General features: G+C 46.3%; 1 protein-coding gene across 6 annotated transcripts in view; it reads left to right on the forward strand.

Moving 5' to 3' along the window:
* Nucleotides 1-20,266, forward strand: part of EPHB1 (EPH receptor B1) — a 353,412-nt gene that overhangs the window by 108,362 nt on the left and 224,784 nt on the right. For all 6 annotated transcript variants that reach the window (XM_045030054.1, XM_045030055.1, XR_006582168.1 and 3 more), the window contains exon 3: nucleotides 6,547-7,228. In XM_045030054.1, the coding sequence (XP_044885989.1) occupies nucleotides 6,547-7,228 (682 nt within the window). The remainder of the gene's footprint in view (nucleotides 1-6,546; nucleotides 7,229-20,266) is intronic.

Here is a 20,266-nt window from a genome sequence, read left to right on the forward strand (position 1 = left end):
TCGTGAGGGGCTGGTGTATACTTCAGAGCATAGAGACTGATGTCCCTTCTAAAATTCTTGAGTTTGTTTTTAATACTTGTTTTAGCTCTGGATGTTGTTTTTAGCCATCTGAGTGTTCAAACCTCTTTTTGGATCCTGCTAAGCTCCTGGATTCTCACCTATCTTTGTGGCAGTGAATTGCAGAGGTGAACTGACATTGTGTGAAATGGTGTTTCCTTGTATCTTTTTTAATTTGCCACCTTTTTGGTTCCATGGAATATCCCTTTTCTTTGTTTTTTGTGACAGGGTTAATAGAAGTGCCTGATCTGCCTTCTCTGTACAAAACTTCCCTGCACAACTCAACACTGGAAAGAAGTTATTGACATGAAACAGAGTTTGTTATTGAAATCCTGCAGATGGACTGACAGGAGATATATAGACAGATAACTAAGTGGATGGTAAACAGATACTTGCATGCAGACAAAAGACAGAACAAGTGGATAGGTAAAAATGACATATATAGAGAGACAAGCATATCCATAGACTTACAGATACAATACACAGACAGGGGCTATAGAGAAGAGAGAATTGACAAAGAGAGTAAACAGACCAGATAGCTACACCAGTGGTTCTCAAATTTATTACATTGCTCCCCCCTTCTTTGAGTCTGTAGTAGTGTACACCCTGCCGCACAAATACATAAACTTATACATCCGGTGGTGGTGCTTCACTTGAATAAATTTCGGTTTCTTTGTTTTTCGCTTGAGCTTTTTTTCCTATTGCACAAATGAGTCAATGATCCATTGTAATAAGAGCAAAAGCAAAATGGCGATTGTGGTCCAGGCTCACAATTAAATGTGCACAATGCATCGTAGCTGACTGGTTAACATACAGAAGGCAACAGCTTTGTATAAAGCTATGCAGGCTTAACAGAAATCTGTCAAAATGCACAGCACCATCTGAGGGCCTGATACGTCTGGAGGAATGAGCTTTGCTAGTCATTCATTGCTGTGTGTAAAATGGACACAGTAAGACTCTCCCCACCCTTCTTAAAGCTTCTCATGCCTCCCCCCCGGCATACATTCTGGCCTACCTCCTCTGCATGGAGGCCTGGCCTCCAGTTTGAGAACTTCTGATCTAGACAGATGGATATAGGTACTGATAGACAGATGGGTAGAGAAGAGAGAGAAAACAGAGCTGGGGCCAGGGTGGACAGAGCAGAGAACATATATTGCCAAATGCTGCCCATTGATGCTGGATGTTTCATTGGGGTGGCACAGGGGTAAGCAGAGCAGTATGTAGATCAGAGTCATTTGCTTGGCCAGCTCTCAACTCTTCTCCCAAAAGTTCTTTTCAGTCCCATTCTCCAAACCGCTTCCTCCCCATGATACTGCAGGGAACCGACGTGCATTCTCTGGATGACTTTGTATGTTTCTTTCCATCTCTAATGGCTAAGATTAAGATGTGAATGCCCATCGCACTGCCCAACCCTCGCTTTCCTGCTCCTTCTTCATGCTCCCAAGCTCTCGCTGCTGCTTCCAAACAACTCTTGCCATCTCTTCCTCCTTCCTGTCTCCAGGGATTGTTTGTGCCTCCTTTCCATGCAGACCAAGTGAGTTACTCTCCCTGCATCACGCTGGTGTTCTCTGATGCTGGCCTGGCGACAGCTCTTCCCTAGAACTCCACGAGCTCTCACTACCAGAGCCGCACACATGAACTCGATTAGCTGCAAGTCTTCATTCCTGGACATGCCCTTAAGACTGGCTTTACACAGGTTGTATAAGAAACAAGGTTGTCACAGGCTTAAAACTACAGTGCAGGTATTACTACGCAAAGCAGCTATATAACGTATCTATGATTATCATTTTTAGGCCGGATCCTCAACTGATGTAAGTTGAAGTCTGTTGCCTTGGGCTACTTTGATTTATACCAGCTGAGGGTCTGGCCCATTGTGTTTAAGAGGTAGCTGAATGGAGCAGGATTTTTCTGTAGGTAGATAGACCAGTGTAGATATACTATGTGTACAATATAGATCTGCCGTACTCTAGCTTTTCTTTAGATGTTTTATGCATGGCCACAAGTTATTTGCAGCATTACCACACGTGGCACAAGTACCATACCTGTATTTTACACCAGAAGGTGAATATATTTCTACTGGCAGGAGCTGCCAGGATGTTTCAGCTCATGAGGCATGTACGTATCCCCACTAAAATATAAGGGCCAAATTTGCAAAACTCCCCTTGAGTCCCTGGTAACATAGGTTGTGGTGCCTGCAGCACGAAGGATGGAGTGATTTTCAAAGCGGGAAATCCCCAGAGGCAAAGTGATCCCTCTAGAATAAGCTTTTTGGCATGTGTTGGCACCAAGGTGCTGTGAAGAGCGCCTCCAGTGCACAGAAACAGCCGCTAGCCACTCCCTTGGCTTGTTTCTACAGGATCCATTCAGGGCAAGAATGACAGACTGAATTCAGCTGACAGCTTTGGATAATCACATGTGTGAGCCATCGGGATAATGACAGCTGAATAGCACGGCTCTTGCTGCTATGGTTACCAGCCAAGCTCTTTCCCCAGTTTTTTCTTTGCTGTGTGCTGTTGTTGTTGTTGTTGAGTTGGCTCTGGAATGGGGAGAGGGAGGGCCCAGGGAGGGGAGCCAGGAGGTGGAACAGTCCATTATACTCTCTTTAGGTCTCCCAGCTGGAAGGGTTTTAAAGCTCAGCAGAGACAGGGAAGAGCACTGACTTAATCCCCAGCGCCCTGAATTATTTAAAGGGATCTTGTCGAAACAATGAATTTGTGGCTGTTATAGTGGCAACAACAGACACAGCTGTTACAAAGGCCACAGGGATACTCCCCAGGCAGGAGCTGGTGCTGCTTGGTGCCTACTCACAGGCCTGGCAGAGCAGAGGGGAAGGGTGGGCCCCATGAACTGCTGGAGCCTCTTCCAGGTAGAGTTTCTAAATCGTGTGGCCTATGTCGCAGCTACCTGCTCCCTCCTTCTGCAAAGCCCAGACAGCAGTGTGAACAGGATGCCATTCATGTCAATGGGATCCAGCAATGGTCTGGACCTCATGCATGGGGCTCTATTAGAGAAGCAAATTCCGCAGCACGTGTGGCTGCATGCGAGAAGCAAGTTCTTTCCTGCACCTGAATTTGCAGAGACCACCTCTCCCTACATGCGCCCTGGTGCTCTGCAGACTCATATTCCCTCACACGCCCGGTTCTGCCACCCAGACCCCATTCCCTGATTCACCACTTGCCTCTTTCCCTTTCCACTGAGGAGCAGAGCTAAGCCCAAACTCAGCCTTCTGAGGGTTGGGAAAATAGCGTTGATCCCAAGTGGAACGATCCCTGAATGTGGTTTTCTCATCCTCATCTTTAGTATTGCTGCAGTGCTTAAAACATGTGCTGAGACCTTTCCAGAGATGCTGAAACAGGGTCCTGCTGCTCCGAAGAGCTTGCAATCTAAGGGCATTTAAGCCATGGCTCTGCATAGGGGCAGTGCAGAACTGACCTAAACTAGGAAGAGCACCTGAGAGAATGTGCCTCATAATCTCTGCTGCAGCTGCTACTTGGAGGGGTGGGAGGAGACAGGGTCATGTTCACCCTCCCCCCACCCCCGACCCATGCATCATCCAGTTCCTTAGCAGTTACTCTTCCCAGAGCCCAGTAGTTGTGAGCGGCCCCTGTGTGGCTGTGCAAGGGGAGGGAAGCGTGCTTATCATCAAGGCCAAGGAATGTGTGAAGGGAACTCATCTTCTCTTTTGAATTAACCCCTGCACATTTACCTTATTTTAGGCCTCTCCCCCACACATACCTGCTCTGCACCCTTCCCCAGACCTTGCAGAATCCATCTGCAGCCCTTGCATATCCCTCCTGACTAGATCCCACTGCTGCCCACACCTTGATTTGAACTTTTCCCTATGATCGATTCCCAGTCTGGTATCTTGCCTCTTGGCTAGTTTTAAGCTGGCCTAACCCACCCCATTTTCTCTGCCTCACCCCAATACACTGGCAGCCCCACTCTCCCTGTACCTCCCAGCCACTCTCCCTTCCTCACACGGACAGCTCACTAGCGGAGGGAATGCTGGAATAGGAAGGGCTCCTGAGAGAGTTACAGTGAGGTGTGTCCCAACTGCAGTTGCCTAGATCCTCCTATGGTAGGCTGCTCTTGGGATTTGCTTATGGGCTCCTGCCCCTGCAGCGTGTCTGAGTGATCATTGCTGGCACTGGGCATATTTAGCCTGCTCTCTCGTAGCTGCTTTTGCAGTCAATATCCTTGGGGCTAGCGAAAATCCATGAACTTTGTGGGGAGGTCACAATTCACATTTGAATTTTGCAGCATTGCTCAGGATCCAAGCAACCTGGGAAGTGGTGTGGTAGGGAGTCGTCTATGGAAATGGAGTTAGAACCAGAGCTTGGCATCTAGAATGAAAGGCTGTTGGTACAGACCTATGACTAACATGCAGACCAAGCAGGCAGTGACATACGAGCGTGTAGGTGATGACAAACTGGAAGGACTGGATGTTTCTCAGGGAGTTTGCATAGGTCAGAAAAACTCCTGGAGCTGATGCTTCATGGCCAGGTAACTGCTAAAAGATAGACAGACAATTGTCTGAAATTAATTGGATTCTGGTCCATCATGCGAAGCCCAAAAATGGAATGATAAACCTACTGAACCAGTAAGCCAGAATGACGTCAAGTACCCTTCAACTGTGTTCTGTAATGATAACAAGAGGACACTGGGTTCTGTCAAAATGACATCTTGTTGAATGCAGAAAAGTAATGTCTGTGTACATCTTTCATGGCATATTCGGGAATAGGATCCCGGGAGAGAAGACACAATCAGGTGGGGTTGTTTGCCACCATCTGTTGCTTGTTTGGTTAACAACAGTTAGTCAGAATGCAGCCAGGCCACCTTCAGCTGTGATCCTGTTTGCTCTCATAAGCTTGAGCAGTTTGAACTGGGGTAAAATTGTCCAAAGTGCCCAGCGGATGTGTGTATTCTTACAAGAATCTTGTATGAATATACTGGTACTCCAGATCTTACACCAGAACTACAATTTATTAGTGGAAATATGAAAAAAAATATTTATCAGACTGTTTAAATGGAAGCACAAGGGAACAAAATCTGTGATAATATTCTGATGTTGCAAAGAGGCAGTTTATTGTTTTATAACCTCCTGCTTCCCTGTCAGTATGTTAACATCAGCACATATAAGGACCCTCAAGCATTTTGCATTGTACACACAAGACGTTTGCCATACATAGACATATAACACTGGCACTCCTAGGAATTACGCATCACATCCACCATAGCACATAAAGACTGCTGCCTGAATAACGCTGTTACTAACGAAGAGACTGTAAACACAGACTAGTTAAAATGAATGGATTATATGGTTATGAATCTGTCTGTAGGACTCTCATGTCATCACAGCTATTTACAGTTAGCTGCTGCCCCTTACTTGAAATCATATCCAGTTTTACACTGATGCTGTTTCTCAGTCTCTGTTTTGCTGATTTTGTGACTCATGAAAGTGAGAATCTGATAGCACCGCCTAGAGCATGATGTCTCACACTTTTTCAGAGCCACATGCTGACTACATCTTAATAGAGAAATATTCTTATGTACCATTTTCCCTTCCACTCATGAGTGTGTATGGATCATCTTTCCTCCCATTTATGTGCCTGTAACATCCCTGTGGCAACGAGAGCAATCACTCACATGGAAAAGGCATTTTATGTATAGTCTTTGGTTATATCTTTGTGCAATTTAGCAGCTGGAAATGAGGAAGAGAGCAGCACCATGCAACCAACCAGCTCTCTGCAGACCACCAGCAAGTTGTCCTCAGTCTGAAAACCTCTGGCTCAGAGACATAGTGCGAGCAAGATTTCTGGAAGCTTCGTCCACATAGCTCTGCCCTTCGTGGTTAAAATTGCTCATAAGCTTTGCCAGTCATTGTGACAATGTCTCAAAGTGATGAGATGATGCAGCATTGCACCATCTTGAAGTGTTGGGAAGAGGCATGGGGACAAGAAGAGACAATGAGAGTCAGTGGTTAGAGCACTGGCCCGGGATCCAGGCAATTTGGGTGCTATTCCTATCTCTGCCATTGACCTGCTGGGTGACCTTGGAAACGTCACAGCATCTCAGTGTGCCTCAGTTTCCCCATCTGTAAAATGGGGGTAATGACACTGACCTCCTCCTTTGTAAAACGCTTTGAGATCTACTGATTAAAAGTGCTATTAGTATTATTTTTTATTATGAATGTGAAAAGCGTTACTGTACCTGAGCGTGCGTGTGTATGTGTAGCTGGGGCAGTTTCTCTTCTTCTGCTTTTGGACTGGTGGTTTTGCTTTGTATTTGCTGATTCCATAAATCCTGAGCCCTAATCATGATTTTCTCTCACCTTTCCAGAGGCAAAAGCCAAATACACTGACCCTCTATGTCACTAACTCCTGCATGCGGCAGTGATTAATGGGCCAATAGGTAAAAGTGTCATCTCTGTGCTGGTTTCGCTGCACCCTTCTCATTGCCTGTTTCCTCTCCTGTGTTAATTCTGTCCAGTGGGAAGAAGTCAGCGGCTATGATGAGAACCTGAACACCATCCGCACTTACCAGGTGTGCAACGTCTTCGAACCCAATCAGAACAACTGGCTCCTCACCACGTTCATAAACAGACGGGGGGCTCACCGCATCTACACCGAGATGCGCTTCACTGTGCGGGACTGCAGCAGCCTCCCCAACGTCCCTGGCTCCTGCAAGGAAACCTTCAACCTGTACTACTATGAGACGGACTCTATCATTGCCACCAAGAAGTCGGCCTTCTGGACGGAGGCGCCCTACCTCAAAGTGGACACAATTGCTGCTGATGAGAGCTTCTCCCAGGTGGACTTTGGGGGCCGGTTGATGAAGGTAAACACCGAGGTGAGGAGCTTCGGCCCCCTCACCCGCAATGGCTTTTACCTCGCCTTCCAGGACTATGGGGCTTGCATGTCACTGCTTTCGGTCAGGGTCTTCTTCAAGAAGTGCCCGAGTGTGGTGCAGAACTTTGCCATCTTCCCAGAGACCATGACGGGGGCTGAGAGCACCTCTCTGGTGATTGCACGTGGCACCTGCATTCCCAATGCCGAGGAAGTGGACGTGCCCATTAAGCTGTACTGCAATGGCGATGGGGAGTGGATGGTTCCCATCGGCCGCTGCACTTGCAAGGCTGGCTATGAGGCTGAGAACAACGTGGCCTGCAAAGGTAAGACTGCTCAGCTCGGGTATTGTTTCATGATGCTTTGCTTTGCTAACAAAGTGGATGCCCCAAAGCCAGCTGAGGTTGGCCAGCACCCATTCTACCATTGAGGGGCTTCAGTGCTGCCCTCAGGGATTGTCAGGGGATCTGAGCATTGTCAAGTAGATACCACTTTGCCCATCCCAGCTCTGCCCATGCTTGGCATCAGGAGGTCTAAGGTCATTGGCCTGCAACTGACTGAGATGGCAAATGCCATCACAGGACCCTCCCTCCCACACTACCCCGTATGAAATTGTTGTAAATTAATGTGGCAGCTGGGCATGCGGTGCATAAATAACCCCAACAATGCAGGAGTGTTAACTGACCTCATGGTAGGCACGAGTCTGTAGTGTCCTGGGAGATCATCTAGTGGGGAAATGTATTCAGGGCCCAGTCAGCTAAATCTGACGTGGAGTTCAATTCAATCGTGTTTGTATCCTTGTTTGTTCCCTTTCCTCTAACAATTGTGAGACCAGCTTTTGTTCACCCCAGTGTTTTGGGGAGGAGCTTTTGTTTGTGCAAATGTGTGAGCTAATGCATTTGCACATGAACGAGTGTTTTGGGGTCAGAAACACGTAACTGATGATTCTAGATATGTATGCAGTCCTTGGTGGCAATGTGACAAGGGGAAATTGAGCAGAAAGCCTGCTAAACATCCAATAAATTTGGCTCATATCTTTCTCCCTCCCTCACTAAGGCAGAGAACCATCAGTTTTTAATCTGGGGTTTACCTAGGTAGTTGAGTGGAATGCTCCAAACTCCTTTGGAATCTTTAGGTGCATGGTGAATGCAAGACTGCCTTTCCCTTCTCTAGGTGTGTACTTAGGCTGACCTGAAATCAGCGGTGGTGTGTTTCTAGCAGAGCTCTGTCCTGGGTATGCGTTGTTCCAGAGCATGGGAGGTGTTCAATGGAGTCTTTTCCAAAGTGGACAGAAACTTGAGAACAAGAATTCAGTGACAAAAATTCCAGCTACAAAATAGAACGTTGGCTATTTTTTCTTTTCATTTTAAAACTGTATAGGGGCTTTAAAAATAGCATTTATTTTTATTCTGTTTTTAATACCTTTGTGAGAGCTTGAAACTAAAGTTACTTGCACTCTCCATATTAACCAGTTTCCATTTGGCAAACCAGTTTCATTCCTGGGTGCTTCTGGGATTAGCACCCAAGCCCAGAGAGTTTCTGGAAAGATGCCTGTCAACTGCAATGGTCTTTTAATCAGTCAGCACGGATCTGCACCCCTCCCTTTGGGTTTTACTCCCTTGTTTGTCCATCAGCATCAGTGATGTCAGCACAATCGTGGGAACAGAGTCTTTCAGTCAAAATCCTGCTACAAATCCCATGGGACTGGCGGGATGTGTTTGACCAAAAAATAGCAGCTATCATTTGCTTTCTTAATTCTCTCCCATGGAGTAAGAATGAAGGATTTAGAATGGATAACAGTTTAGATCCAGACTGTTAAGGCAGGCCAGATTTAAGGCCTACCTACTTGATGGTGTCCTTCAAATTGCTCCGTCTTGTTGTTGTTATAAAACACATTGCACATGTGACTGATGATCGTTTGTTAGTGCTCAGGCAGGGGCTGCACTAAAAGAAATTAAGCAGCAGATCGTTCTCTTGAAGAAGCCTGTGCAACAGCTGCCGCATGAACGGAAAATCTCCGAAGTGATGTTTGTGATTTCCCAGCTTCAAAGGGCTATGCAGGACTGCATTAGCTGGCTGGGCCTCTTTCATCTCTCTCATTATTTCCTGAGCAAAGCTGCAGGAACCAGAACAATCCTTGATTGGTTCTGATTTAAATGAAACTCTGGGAACAGCACTCTGATTCTTCCTGTTAATTGGAACTTTTCTCTTTTTTTTGGGTTCTGCCATCCAGGCTGTCAATTTGATACCGCCCGCTGGAGTCCTCCGCGGGGCTGGTTTTAGAAATACAGAAATCATGCTTGTTTCTTTTGATGTCGTCTTTTTGAGGTTTTTATTAATATTTCCAAAATTGTACTCTGTTTCTTCTGTAGATTTACTCATATTCTTCCCTCCCAAATTACACTTATTTATAGCAATTCATTTCAGGATGCTGAGAGGGGAGGATTTTCAAGTGTTGGCCATTGGGGAACCCTGACACCATCAAGCCTAGAAAATTCAGATGTTTACATTAAATCTCTTTGTTTTATGCTAAAGTCAGCCACGGCTGGCTTGAAGCTGAAGTCAACTCCCTGCTGTAGGCCAACAACATGCACCATCAGGAAATGCACCAAGCTCATCCAGATTCTGCATAGAAATTGTGTAACCTTGGCCTCCGAGAACTGTGGCTGTGTTTAATGAAGATGTTGAGGACTGTTCAACGTACTGTATGCAGGATTGCCAACTCTTGGGATTTCATTGTGAGAAATCACTGGTGCTAGTTGTATAATGATGCTAAAAGCTCCAGCACTCGCATGATTTTTGGACCTCTCCAAGGGATAGCCCGCTCTGATTGGCTGCCTTCCCCACTTTTTCACTTTCCTGGAGAAGAACAGCCAATCAGAGCTGCTGAAGAAGGCCGGCAGAACGCCCCACCCCCACCCTAGTAGCAGTTTTTCAGTAGTGGAGGAAGGAGAATTCCATAGGAGGGGAAGGGGGAGCAGGGAGCAGAAAGAGCTCAGCAGTTCCTCTGCCCTCCCTTCTTGTGAGCAATGGGTCTGTCTGGGAAGGGAGAAGAAGCCCTGGATCTGCAGGAGGAGCAGAGAGGTGATGACTGACAAGGGACAGATGTGCGGAGATAAATGTGATGTGGGGGCTGGAGTGGTGCATAATTAATTGTTGGGCTGGGGGGGTGGCAGATATAGGGTGGGGGTCACAGAGTTAATGAATTGGAATGTTGAGGGCTAGGGAGAAGGTGGAAGGCCCATGCCATCAGGCAGCAGTCGGAGCCTCTGCAGAATTCCTGTTCTGCAAACACTGGGGAGAATGGGTAACACTGTAATAGTCAGACACACTCAGGGATGGGTGCGGAGGGGAGAGCAGAGGCAGGGAGAGTTCAACATTGAAACCTGGGTCAAAACCCATGACAAAATCTTTTAAAAAATACTCTTCTTCTTTCTGAGTCACTCTTATGGCAGGAGGGCCAAGGCTGACATGAGTTTTGAACTTTTGCGTTGGAAGTACTGGGTATATAATGATGTGTTTACTTGCAGTAGTTTATTCAGCCACTAGATGACTCTATGAGCTGAATAGAGGTCCAGCCAGAGTGTGGTCTTGGGTAAACAAGGAGGACAAAGCTGGGACTCAAGCTGTGTAGGGACTTGTGTGCATGTGTCTGTACTTGTAGCTGTTTTCCTTAATTAATTCTTCCTATTTTAAAAGAGCCGTGATTCTATATATCCTAAAAAGGTACAGAAAATATAACCAGGCTTGGTTCTCTCATAGTTTTTCATCTGGGCAAAAGTGCATTTTTTCAGCATGAAAAAACTGCTTTCCAGTCTATCAAAAGGGAGGCAGTTATCTTATATATTTTAGTACAAGTGGAAACAGTCTGAAAGTAAATATGATTCTGTACCTTTGGGCACAGTTTTTAAGATCTCCAGATCAAAGGGAAAGGGTGGAGGTGTTAAGAAGGCATAATTTTCATAGAAGATTTAACTGTGTTTTGAAAAGGGGAAGATTGGAAGATGTAGTGTTTACAGTAAAGATATATTCCAGGTCACACTCTACATTTTTGTGTCTGTCTGTCCATGTTCTTGCATCTCACCCATCTTTGTGGTATCTTTGTGACATTTACTCAGGATGCTCACTTAAGAAACAGGGAGGTGTTCTGAATGACTCAGAATATTGAGTCCCTGGAAGCAGCTTCTTTATTGCCCTTAGTAGTAGAGTTGTGAAAAAAATACTGTGACTATACACGTGGATCACAGATTTGATCCAGAGCAAAATGTTGTTCTCATTGATGTAGAACATCAATTGTTTTTCTTAGTGAAAAGAATTCAGATGCACCTTCTGGGGGAAACGCTTTTAAAAAAATCACTGGTTAGAAATTTGCCATTTTTGTAAACAAAAAAACTTCTTTTCATGGCAAAATGATATTCTTCTGCTTGTAAAAAATAACCTCCAGTTTTGGCAAAAGTTTGATCTGAAAAAATGAGAAATAATGTGATTTTCCATATATGTGTATATTTTTGTTTTAAATTGATGGCGAGGTCAGGGGGGAGTTTCTTTGCTCAGTTCTACTCAGTAGCTTCTAGGAATATGTATGTTTCACAGCTCTTCAGAACTCGAGGAAGAGATACTGCCCATGTAAAGTGCTATGGGGCTTCTCCCAAAATGCTTTAGTTTTGCTGTGTTTGCATGGTTGGCTAGCATCACTGTGAACCTAGAGTTATGTACGCCGTTTCATGCATAATCCTCATTTTAGTGTGGAGCAATGGATTAAATATACAAGCTCAATTTGTCCAGTTGGTTAAAGGAACATGGTCAGCATGAGAATAACATTTCCATTGCAAAACATTGTAACTCCTGTTACTACTCGCAAACCACTATGATGACTCTAACTAAAAGAGATTAGCGACACTAAGAACCACCAAGGTGTCGAATATTGGTTTCCCTTTATCTTTTCCATTTGTGCCTGTGATGATTAGTTCAGCACAACTATGAAACTGACTATCTTATATGTAATACTTCTCTGGTCCCCACAACATGGCATCTGTGCACCTCACAGTCTTTAATGTGGCAAAGCTTGCAGTACCCCTGTGAGGCAGGGAAATGCTAGTGTCCTGTTTTACATGTGAGGAACTGGAGCCCAGAGACACCAAGGCCCAAATCCACAAAGGGACTTAGGTGCCTTAACCCAAGATTTAGGCACTGTTGCAATCCACAGACACTCCATGTGGCTGTTGCCTAACCCTGTAGGAGCCTAAACCCTCTCAGCATCTTTATTATCTGGGTAAAATTCACTCAGTGCCTAAGGCCAGGTCTACAGTACAGACCTATATCGACATATTATGTTGCTCAGGGATGTGAAATTGACGTAGTCGTACTGACCTAACCCTTTGTGTAGACAGCGCCATGTCGACACAGCTACCACCACTCGGGGAGGTGGATTAATTATGCGTATTAGCATACATTGTATGTGAAGACACGCCTAGATTTCTAACTTTGAGTGGGTTCAATGCTGCCTCACTTTGCTCACTTGACACCTATCTCCTGCCTATGCCCCAGTGGGATCCGGAAGTCCAGCATTCCTCCACCCATATTGCTTGCAGGGCCTGATCTGGTAGGCGTGTTCTGAGCATGTCTACCAGATCGGGCCCCATTCAGAATTGAACAGGAGGTGGCTGCAGCAGCTGCCTTATAACTTTTGGCCCAGTGGTTAGAGAGCTCCCAGGGGTTGTGGGAAACCCAGGTTCAAATTTCCCTCTGCCAGAGGGGAGAAAGAATTTGAGCAGGAGTCTCACTCCTTGCAGGGGAGTGCCCTGACCTAGGGGATATTCTGATGTGCCCTGGCCTGAGAGATTCTAGTGTGGGGGTTCCCTCAGTCAATAAATAATTAAAGAGTCATTGAGCCACAGGGAGAGAGTGAGAATGATTCTTGAGCCTGGTGGTTAGGCACCCACCAAGTAGTTCTCCAAACCCCCTACTTCAGTGACCAAAGAACCATCCCAAATGTCAGCGGGGGAGCAGAAAAATCAAGATTTGTAGAAAGGGAAATAAAAGACAGAAACAAACTCAGGCGTTCTATTGAACGGGTGCTCTCTTAGAACACTGACTGCTTACTATTAAAATCTGGTCTCAGGTTGGACTTCAGGGTCTTAGCAGCTCCTCTACACCATATACCATGTCTGTTTCTTTAAAGTGTTTTGTTTCATCAGGACTCGAGGCAAATCGGAGCAGATGGCATAGTGTGGGTCATGTAGACTCACTCTGCTGGTAGGGACCAAGGCATGACACGTCCATAGCAGATGGACAATACCAGGGTTCCCAAGCCATGGATAATTTCCTGTCCAGCTGCTTTAGCCAATGAATGGTATGTGTGAACTGAGTCTGCATCTCCTTGAAGACGGCCCTCCAGGAGAACACAGAATTTAATTGTCCCAGGGGCAAGGCTGGGAACTAATTGTGACTCTGAGAGTTGCAGCTCACTTCTTTGTTCCCCTGCTCCTCTCCTGATCCTCTGCTGGTGTAAATGGGTGTCGCCCCTTGTAGTTCAGTGCAGCAGTTCAGATTGACATCAGCGGAGGATCTGGTCCAACACATGATACATCTGCCTTCCATGAAGGCTACTTTTGGCCAGTCAGCCCTGACATGCTTTTGCTGATGTACTTACTGAATAATTTTTAGACTGCATAGTAATGGACCCGATTCCTTGTGACATCCCAATAGGGTAGATTGCAATGTAGCTTGCATTATAAGCATATATTGGACTTCTCTGCTATAGGCCAGTTGCAGATTACTTACCCTTTGGACCCAGGGAGAGGGCAACCAACCAGGGAGTGATTGGTAACTCTCAGAGTTACAGTTAGTTCCCTGGACTGCCCCTGGGGTAATGCAGCTGTGTTAAATTACAAGATATGTCTATTGGTATAGACCAGTGAGACTTGCTTCTCTCTCTGCAGCAGTTCAGCTTCCCTGGCTGGCATGTTGGGGGAAAGGGAGGGGACTGGCTGCCCCGCGAAAGCTGCTCTCCCGGTGCTGCAGCTGTTGTGGGCAGTCAGTGCAGGGCGCGAAGGGGATGTCTTGCATTCCTTACTCCCTGGCACACTGTTCTAAGGGCAGGTGACAGTCCTGCCCTAGGTGAGCTGTATTTTGTTCAGCATCTACCACAGTGAGGTCCTTGTCTGTGACAGGGGCTCCTAGGTGCTGCTGTAATACAAATAAGTCATAGTAACTGAAAGCATCAAGCCTTTATCATGAGGTGTGTAGTATAACTTCCACATATCCTGGTTTATTGCTCACTGATTGGTCAAGCCCAGATACATATTGGTAGATGTCATGCCTCTAGCCTGGGTGACTCAGCAGTGTTAAAGAGCCTGACCACTTCAAGTGGTCAAAATCATGAGTCAGCCTCACCCCTCGTCCCTCCCCAGATCATGAGATTGGCTTAAAAATCATGGGATTTTAAAATAATTACCCCTGGGTCTTTTTATTTGCTTTCTGGGTTTTGAGTCTTTAGGGGTCATGAGTTTTGTGCAACTCTAAGGGCTAGAAACATGCTCTGGTTTGATATGAAAGCTGGGTTCTAATGTTATCACAGGACTCCAGGAGCTGGGGCTTTCAGGAAAGCATCAACTATCACTGAGATTTGCCATAAAACTCAGACACTTGGCAACCCTATGATGCTGGTCTGTCTTACGTGCTGGTTTTAGATCAGGGTGCTCCACTGACTTCCATAGAGTTGTTCCTGATACACACTGGTGTAACTGAGAGCAGAATCGAGCCCTCTGCACGCAGCAGAACCATCTGCATATCCAGCGAATTCTCCTCCTTGCAAACTCCCAGGAGGGCCGTGGATTCTGACATCTGTGCAAAGCCTTCGTCAACCTGAGCTGCTGAGATGAGCCACTTAATAATCCTGGGGGAATTGTCACTAAAAATTCCTGGGATGTTAAGGCTCAGAAAATGGGCCTAATTCCACTGCAATGGAGAAATAGGCTTGTATTGTTTAGGTCCCTCTTCCCATCCTCCCCTCCCCCGCTCCTCACCCCAGAACAAAAGCTGCAGATATCGTGGGGCTATTAGACCAGAGCTGCTTCATGCTGACAGCCGAGCTCAGGGGGCACTTAGGGAGCCATTAATACCAGCTTTTATCGGCACTTAGCCACTCGCTCAGAGCCCCCAAGTGAAAGGCACAGACAGAGCGCAATCTTCATCAAGGGGATTGCCAGTCCCTGGGAGATTAGCGGTGTGTTTTCGGGTCAGTGCGATCTGGGTCATTACCATTGTGGCACTGGGATGAGAACAGGAGTGGGGTTGGTTATTTATTTATTTTAGTGGCTATTTTAGATTTTGTCTTGCAGGCCACCTGGGAGATTTCTGCTTTCACTTCATTTGGTAATGTGTCGCTTTGGCAGGCAGGCACCTGCACAGCGTTTCCTTCCAAGCTGTGCAGTATGTGGCACTGGTCCGAAATCCCAAGCTATAGAGGGACTAGTATAGGTTCCCCATGGACGACTGGCATACAGCATGAAAAAAATGCAACCCTTGATCCAGGCCCATGTTCTCTGGCAGAGTGGGCTAAACTCTGTGATAGCGCCCCCTGGTGCTTGCAATGTGCCTTTGCAGCGGAGTGGAGGTTCCACTGAAGCTTCCAGTCAATTAAAAACCTCCGGGTTCTTATTGAACTGAACATGAATAATCTAATCAGTGCGGTATCCCTTGCGTTATTCAGGTTGGTATTGAATTCCATTGATTTTAATCTGCACCATAATTCTCTGTTGTCAGTGTCCTGCAGAGTTTTGTATGGTCAAGGGGCTGGTGCATTGGAGAGGTCAGGAAAGAAGTGGGAAGGTTTGGTAGCTGTGTACAGGACAGCTGAGAGGAATTATAGACCAGTCAGTTTAAATTCAGTACCCAGAAAGATAATGGAGCAAATAATTAAAGCAATCAATTTGTGAACACCTAGAAGATAATAAGGTGATAAGAAGAGTCAGCATGGATTTGTCATGAACAAATCGTGTCAAACCAACCTAATAGCTTTCTTTGACAGGATAACAAGCCTTATGGATAAGGAGGAAGCGGTAGATATGGTATATCTTGACTTCATGAAGGCTTTTGATACTGTCTCGCATGACCTCATAAACAAACTAGGGAAATACAACGTAGATGGAGCTACTATAAGGTGGGTGCATAACTACTCACTGGGAACGGTTTGCCGAGCTATCAGTGGTTCACAGTCATGCTGGAAGGGCATATTGAGTGGGGTAACACAGAGATCAGTTCTGGGTCCAGTTCTGTTCAATATCTTCATCAATGATTTAGATAATGGTATAGAGAATCCACTTATAAAGTTTGCAGACGATACCAAGCTGGGAGGGGTTGCAAGTGCTTTGGAGGATAGGATTATAATTCAATATGATCTGGACAAACTGGAGAAATGGTCTGAAGTAAATGGATGAAATTCAGTAAGGACAAATGCAAAGTACTCCACTTAGTTGCACTCAGACAAAATGGGAAATGACTGCCTACGAAGGAGTACTGCGGAAAGGGATTTGGCGGTCATAGTAGATCACAAGCGAAATATGAGTCAACAGTGTAATGCTGTTGCAAAAAAGACAAACATGATTCTGCGATGTACTAGCAGGAGTGTTATAAGCAAGACACAAGAAGTAATTCTTCCGCTCTACTTCACATTGATTAGGCCTCAACTGGAGTATTGTGTCCAGTTCTGGGCGCCACCTTTCAGGAAAGATGTGGACAACTTGTAGAATGTCCAGAGAAGAGCAACAAAAATGATTAAAGGTCTAGAAAATATGACCTATGAGGGAAGATTGAAAAAAATGGGTTTGTTTAGTCTGGAGAAAAGAAGACTGAGAGGGGACATAACTGTTTTCAAGTACATAAAAGGCTGTTACAAGGAGGAGGGAGGTAAATTGTTCTTGTTTACCTCTGAGGATAGGACAAGAAGCAATGGGCTTAAATTGCAGCAATGCCAGTTTAGGTTGGTCCTTAGGAAAAACTTCCTAACTGCGAGGTGGTTAAGCACTGGAATAAATTGCCTAGGGAGGTTGTGGAATCTCCATCATTGTAGGTTTTTAAGAGCAGGTTAGACAAAGACCTGTCAGGGATGGTCTAGATAATACTTAGTACTGCAATGAGTGCAGGGGACTGGACTAGATGACTTCTCGAGATCCCTTCCAATCCTACAATTCTATGGCACATGGACAGACATGGGATGTAGTTTGGGATTGTGGGAAAAGTACATTACCCGGATGTTTCTGCTAACATGAATGCAATAGTTAGCCATGTTAGTATTTAGATTGTCATAATTAGGTTTCAGAGTTAACACTTCATTGGAATCAATGGTCAGTTCATAATTCTCTCTGAGCTGTTGTTTCAGGCCCTGTGCAGACTCAAGCAGATAACATGGTGTCCCTTTATACTGGGTTCACTTTTAGAAGGTCTTTGCAGGGGAAAAATCATTTTAAAGACATTAAACCTAAGACTTTGGGGAATAATTCTACAGTACCCAGTGAATTCTTTGCCCAGTTTCACAACCCCAGAAGTGCAGCTTTTACGTGGTTCTGGACATGATTCCCTTGTAGTCTGGGCAGTCAATAACAGCAAGAGTTCTGTGTTGCTGAGAGAATATAATTGTAGTTAGCATCTCACACAGACCACAGGGTACAGTAAATGCTCCTTCCATACCATTCTGACCTTTGCAACAGGGTTATCCTGAGGTACCAGTGCATTCGATAAGCTGGGTGGAGCTGTATAAAGATGAAAGGAGCTCTGTACTGAATTTTTATTTTGCATTTCCCAAGGCAGAGAGAGGGTCTGTTGATTTTTCTCTTGGTGAATTCCTGCTGTAATGCAGTTAAGAACTTATGGAAGATGTGCTGTAGCCAGAGTCACCCAGAACAGCACACAGATTTAGCTGCCCAGCACTGCTGGAAATGTAAAGCACTGGGGCTAGTCAATTTAAAAATTGGGGAAGCTGGGATCAAACAGAACGGCCCGATTCCAGTCTGCCCAGGAAGGCAACACTATGGTTTCCCTGCTCTAGAAGAGGGGCCACCCTGCCAGTGGTCCTTTCACAACCAGAACAGGAGAGGCTTTTTCTAACACCTTTCTCACTCCAGGGGGAGTGTGAGTCAGAATGGTTCCTGCTGAAGGCTGGATGCTTTCAGTGTTTCTATAGAAGTACACATCCGTTTACTCCCTTAACTCCCATTTTGGGGGTGGGGGCAGTCTGGCGATTTGTGTGAAACAAAAACCCCGCTCCGGGCTTGGGTTTATACTCCTCCTTCCCTTGTGACTCAGGGTGACAGAACTGCTGTTGCATACAAGCGCAGGCTCTGTTCCACCACGCACAGCAAACAGTAATCGAGGGCAATTATGAAGAGTGGAGCAGCCCCAAACCTTCCAGTCTCCTAACTGACTCCATGGCTGCTTAGCAGTGTCAGGGCACATGCACTGTCTCTTTTAGTCAGTAGCAGGAATGCTGGCAGGAGGGGGCGGAGAAAGGAGCTGCAGGAGCTCTGCTGTGAGGCAGGGAGAGGCACCCTCATTGTGGGGAGTGTACTGTTTTTCTTACAACAATAAAGTTCCTTGTTCAGTGCTAGAAGAAAGTGACCCTCTGATGCTTTCCCATTGTGCATGACACACAGGAGAACCTTTCTGTCTGACTAGGCCCCTCTCAGGTTTTGGGACCAGACCTGACCTTAGGCACAACCATGGTGACCTGGGAGCTGGTCCATTTGGACTTCCTGCAGACCTGTTCTGACCTGGGAGCTCATAGCACACACCCAGTTTCTGTGCCAGCAGAGGCACAGACTTTGTGGGCCCCACTGGATCTCACTGCCTGCGGTGGGACTAGAGGGGACGGAGTCCGTCCCTCTCCATCAGGCATCTTGGAACACATCTTTGGAAAGTTAGAATGTCATTCTTGCTTATTAAGGTAACAGAGCCAACCTGTGATTGATTCACTCACCAGCATCTGCCTTGAGTCCGTAGGCCTGGGCAACCGGTGAGAAGGAACTCCTGCCTATCGCCTCTGCTGCTCATGGCATTATGCACTCTCCATAGCTAATGTCTGTCACGTAGGTAATATGCATTGTGCTAGCAGAGGATGGGCTGGGTGGATAGGGTTCCCTCACTGTGCCCTGAAGCTTGTATTACCTGCCCCCTGGCAACTTCAGTGCTCCTGAAAATGAGAGACTGATGGCACTAGCTAGGACTAGACCTGGTGTGTTGCTCCTTCTCCGACTCCTGCTGGCGCACTCCATGGGACGCTATCGCCACATCATCCTTCCACTGACAATCAGCAGCGAGAGCTGTGCCAGTTCCCATTCATGTCAATGCACTGGCTCCTGCTGACTTCAGCCAGAGCTGGATCCAGTCCCCAAAGGGTTAAGCCAGACACAAACCTGAATCTCCAGAGTTGAACAATACACACTGTTTAAACCCACTGAGTCGCTCTGAAACAAGTAGGAAAAACCTGGAGCCTAATTCAGTGATTGTATCACAGCCTCCCATTCTCCTCTCAGTGACCTTGATCACAGCTGCTCTCTGGTGCTCAGGTCCGTGGCTGTTGTCTATTTCATTTTTAATTCCCCTTTCATACTCAGTTACATTCCTCTGCCTCGGGATTAAAACTCTTATCTCACAGGTCCCTGTCATTGCTTCCCCAGGTTTTAGACAGAGTGATTGTCTCCAGTTCTGTGCGGACAACCATTTTGCAGATTTTGCTACCTATGAGCCATAAGGAGCACCTTCAAAGAATAAACATAGGAGTGGAGCCTTGAAAAACTCTTCCTCCCTCCTTCGCCATCAATGTTGGGCAGGCCAAAAGCTCGCGGCTGTGAAGCAGGCTGTTCAAAGTCATGCCACTTGCTGCACCAAAGTGAGAAACGTTAGCCAAACAATCAGCTGTTATGAAAACCATCTTTCTGTCTCTTCTGCTAATAGTGCCCATCCTCTGGATCACAGCCTAGCCCTCCCTTCCCCCCTGGGCAGAGAGCTTCTGTGCTTGGATGTGCGTGAAGACTTTACGAGGCCCCTTTCAGCTGGGTCTCAATAAACAGGCTTGTGATTGGAAATGTGCCACGTTTTTGGCTGAGCTGAGAATGGGACTAGTGCCCCCCCCAGAGGTCTGTACTCAAACCGGGGTCCTACTCTCTACCACTGATGTCTCCTGTGCGCATGGGGTGGGCCACCGTGCAGTCTAGCCCAACGCTGGCTGGTGATGAACACGCCTCATGGCCTGTGTCTGCTTCCCCCTGTCATCCTCCCTGACGACAAGCCATTCCTTTCTCCACTCACCAGGCTCGCTCTCTTTCTTTTCTTATTATGGTGTCTGTATAGGTCTATTATTCAAAGCT

Source organism: Mauremys mutica, chromosome 9, assembly GCF_020497125.1.
Source record: "Mauremys mutica isolate MM-2020 ecotype Southern chromosome 9, ASM2049712v1, whole genome shotgun sequence".
Lineage (NCBI taxonomy): Eukaryota > Metazoa > Chordata > Testudines > Geoemydidae > Mauremys > Mauremys mutica.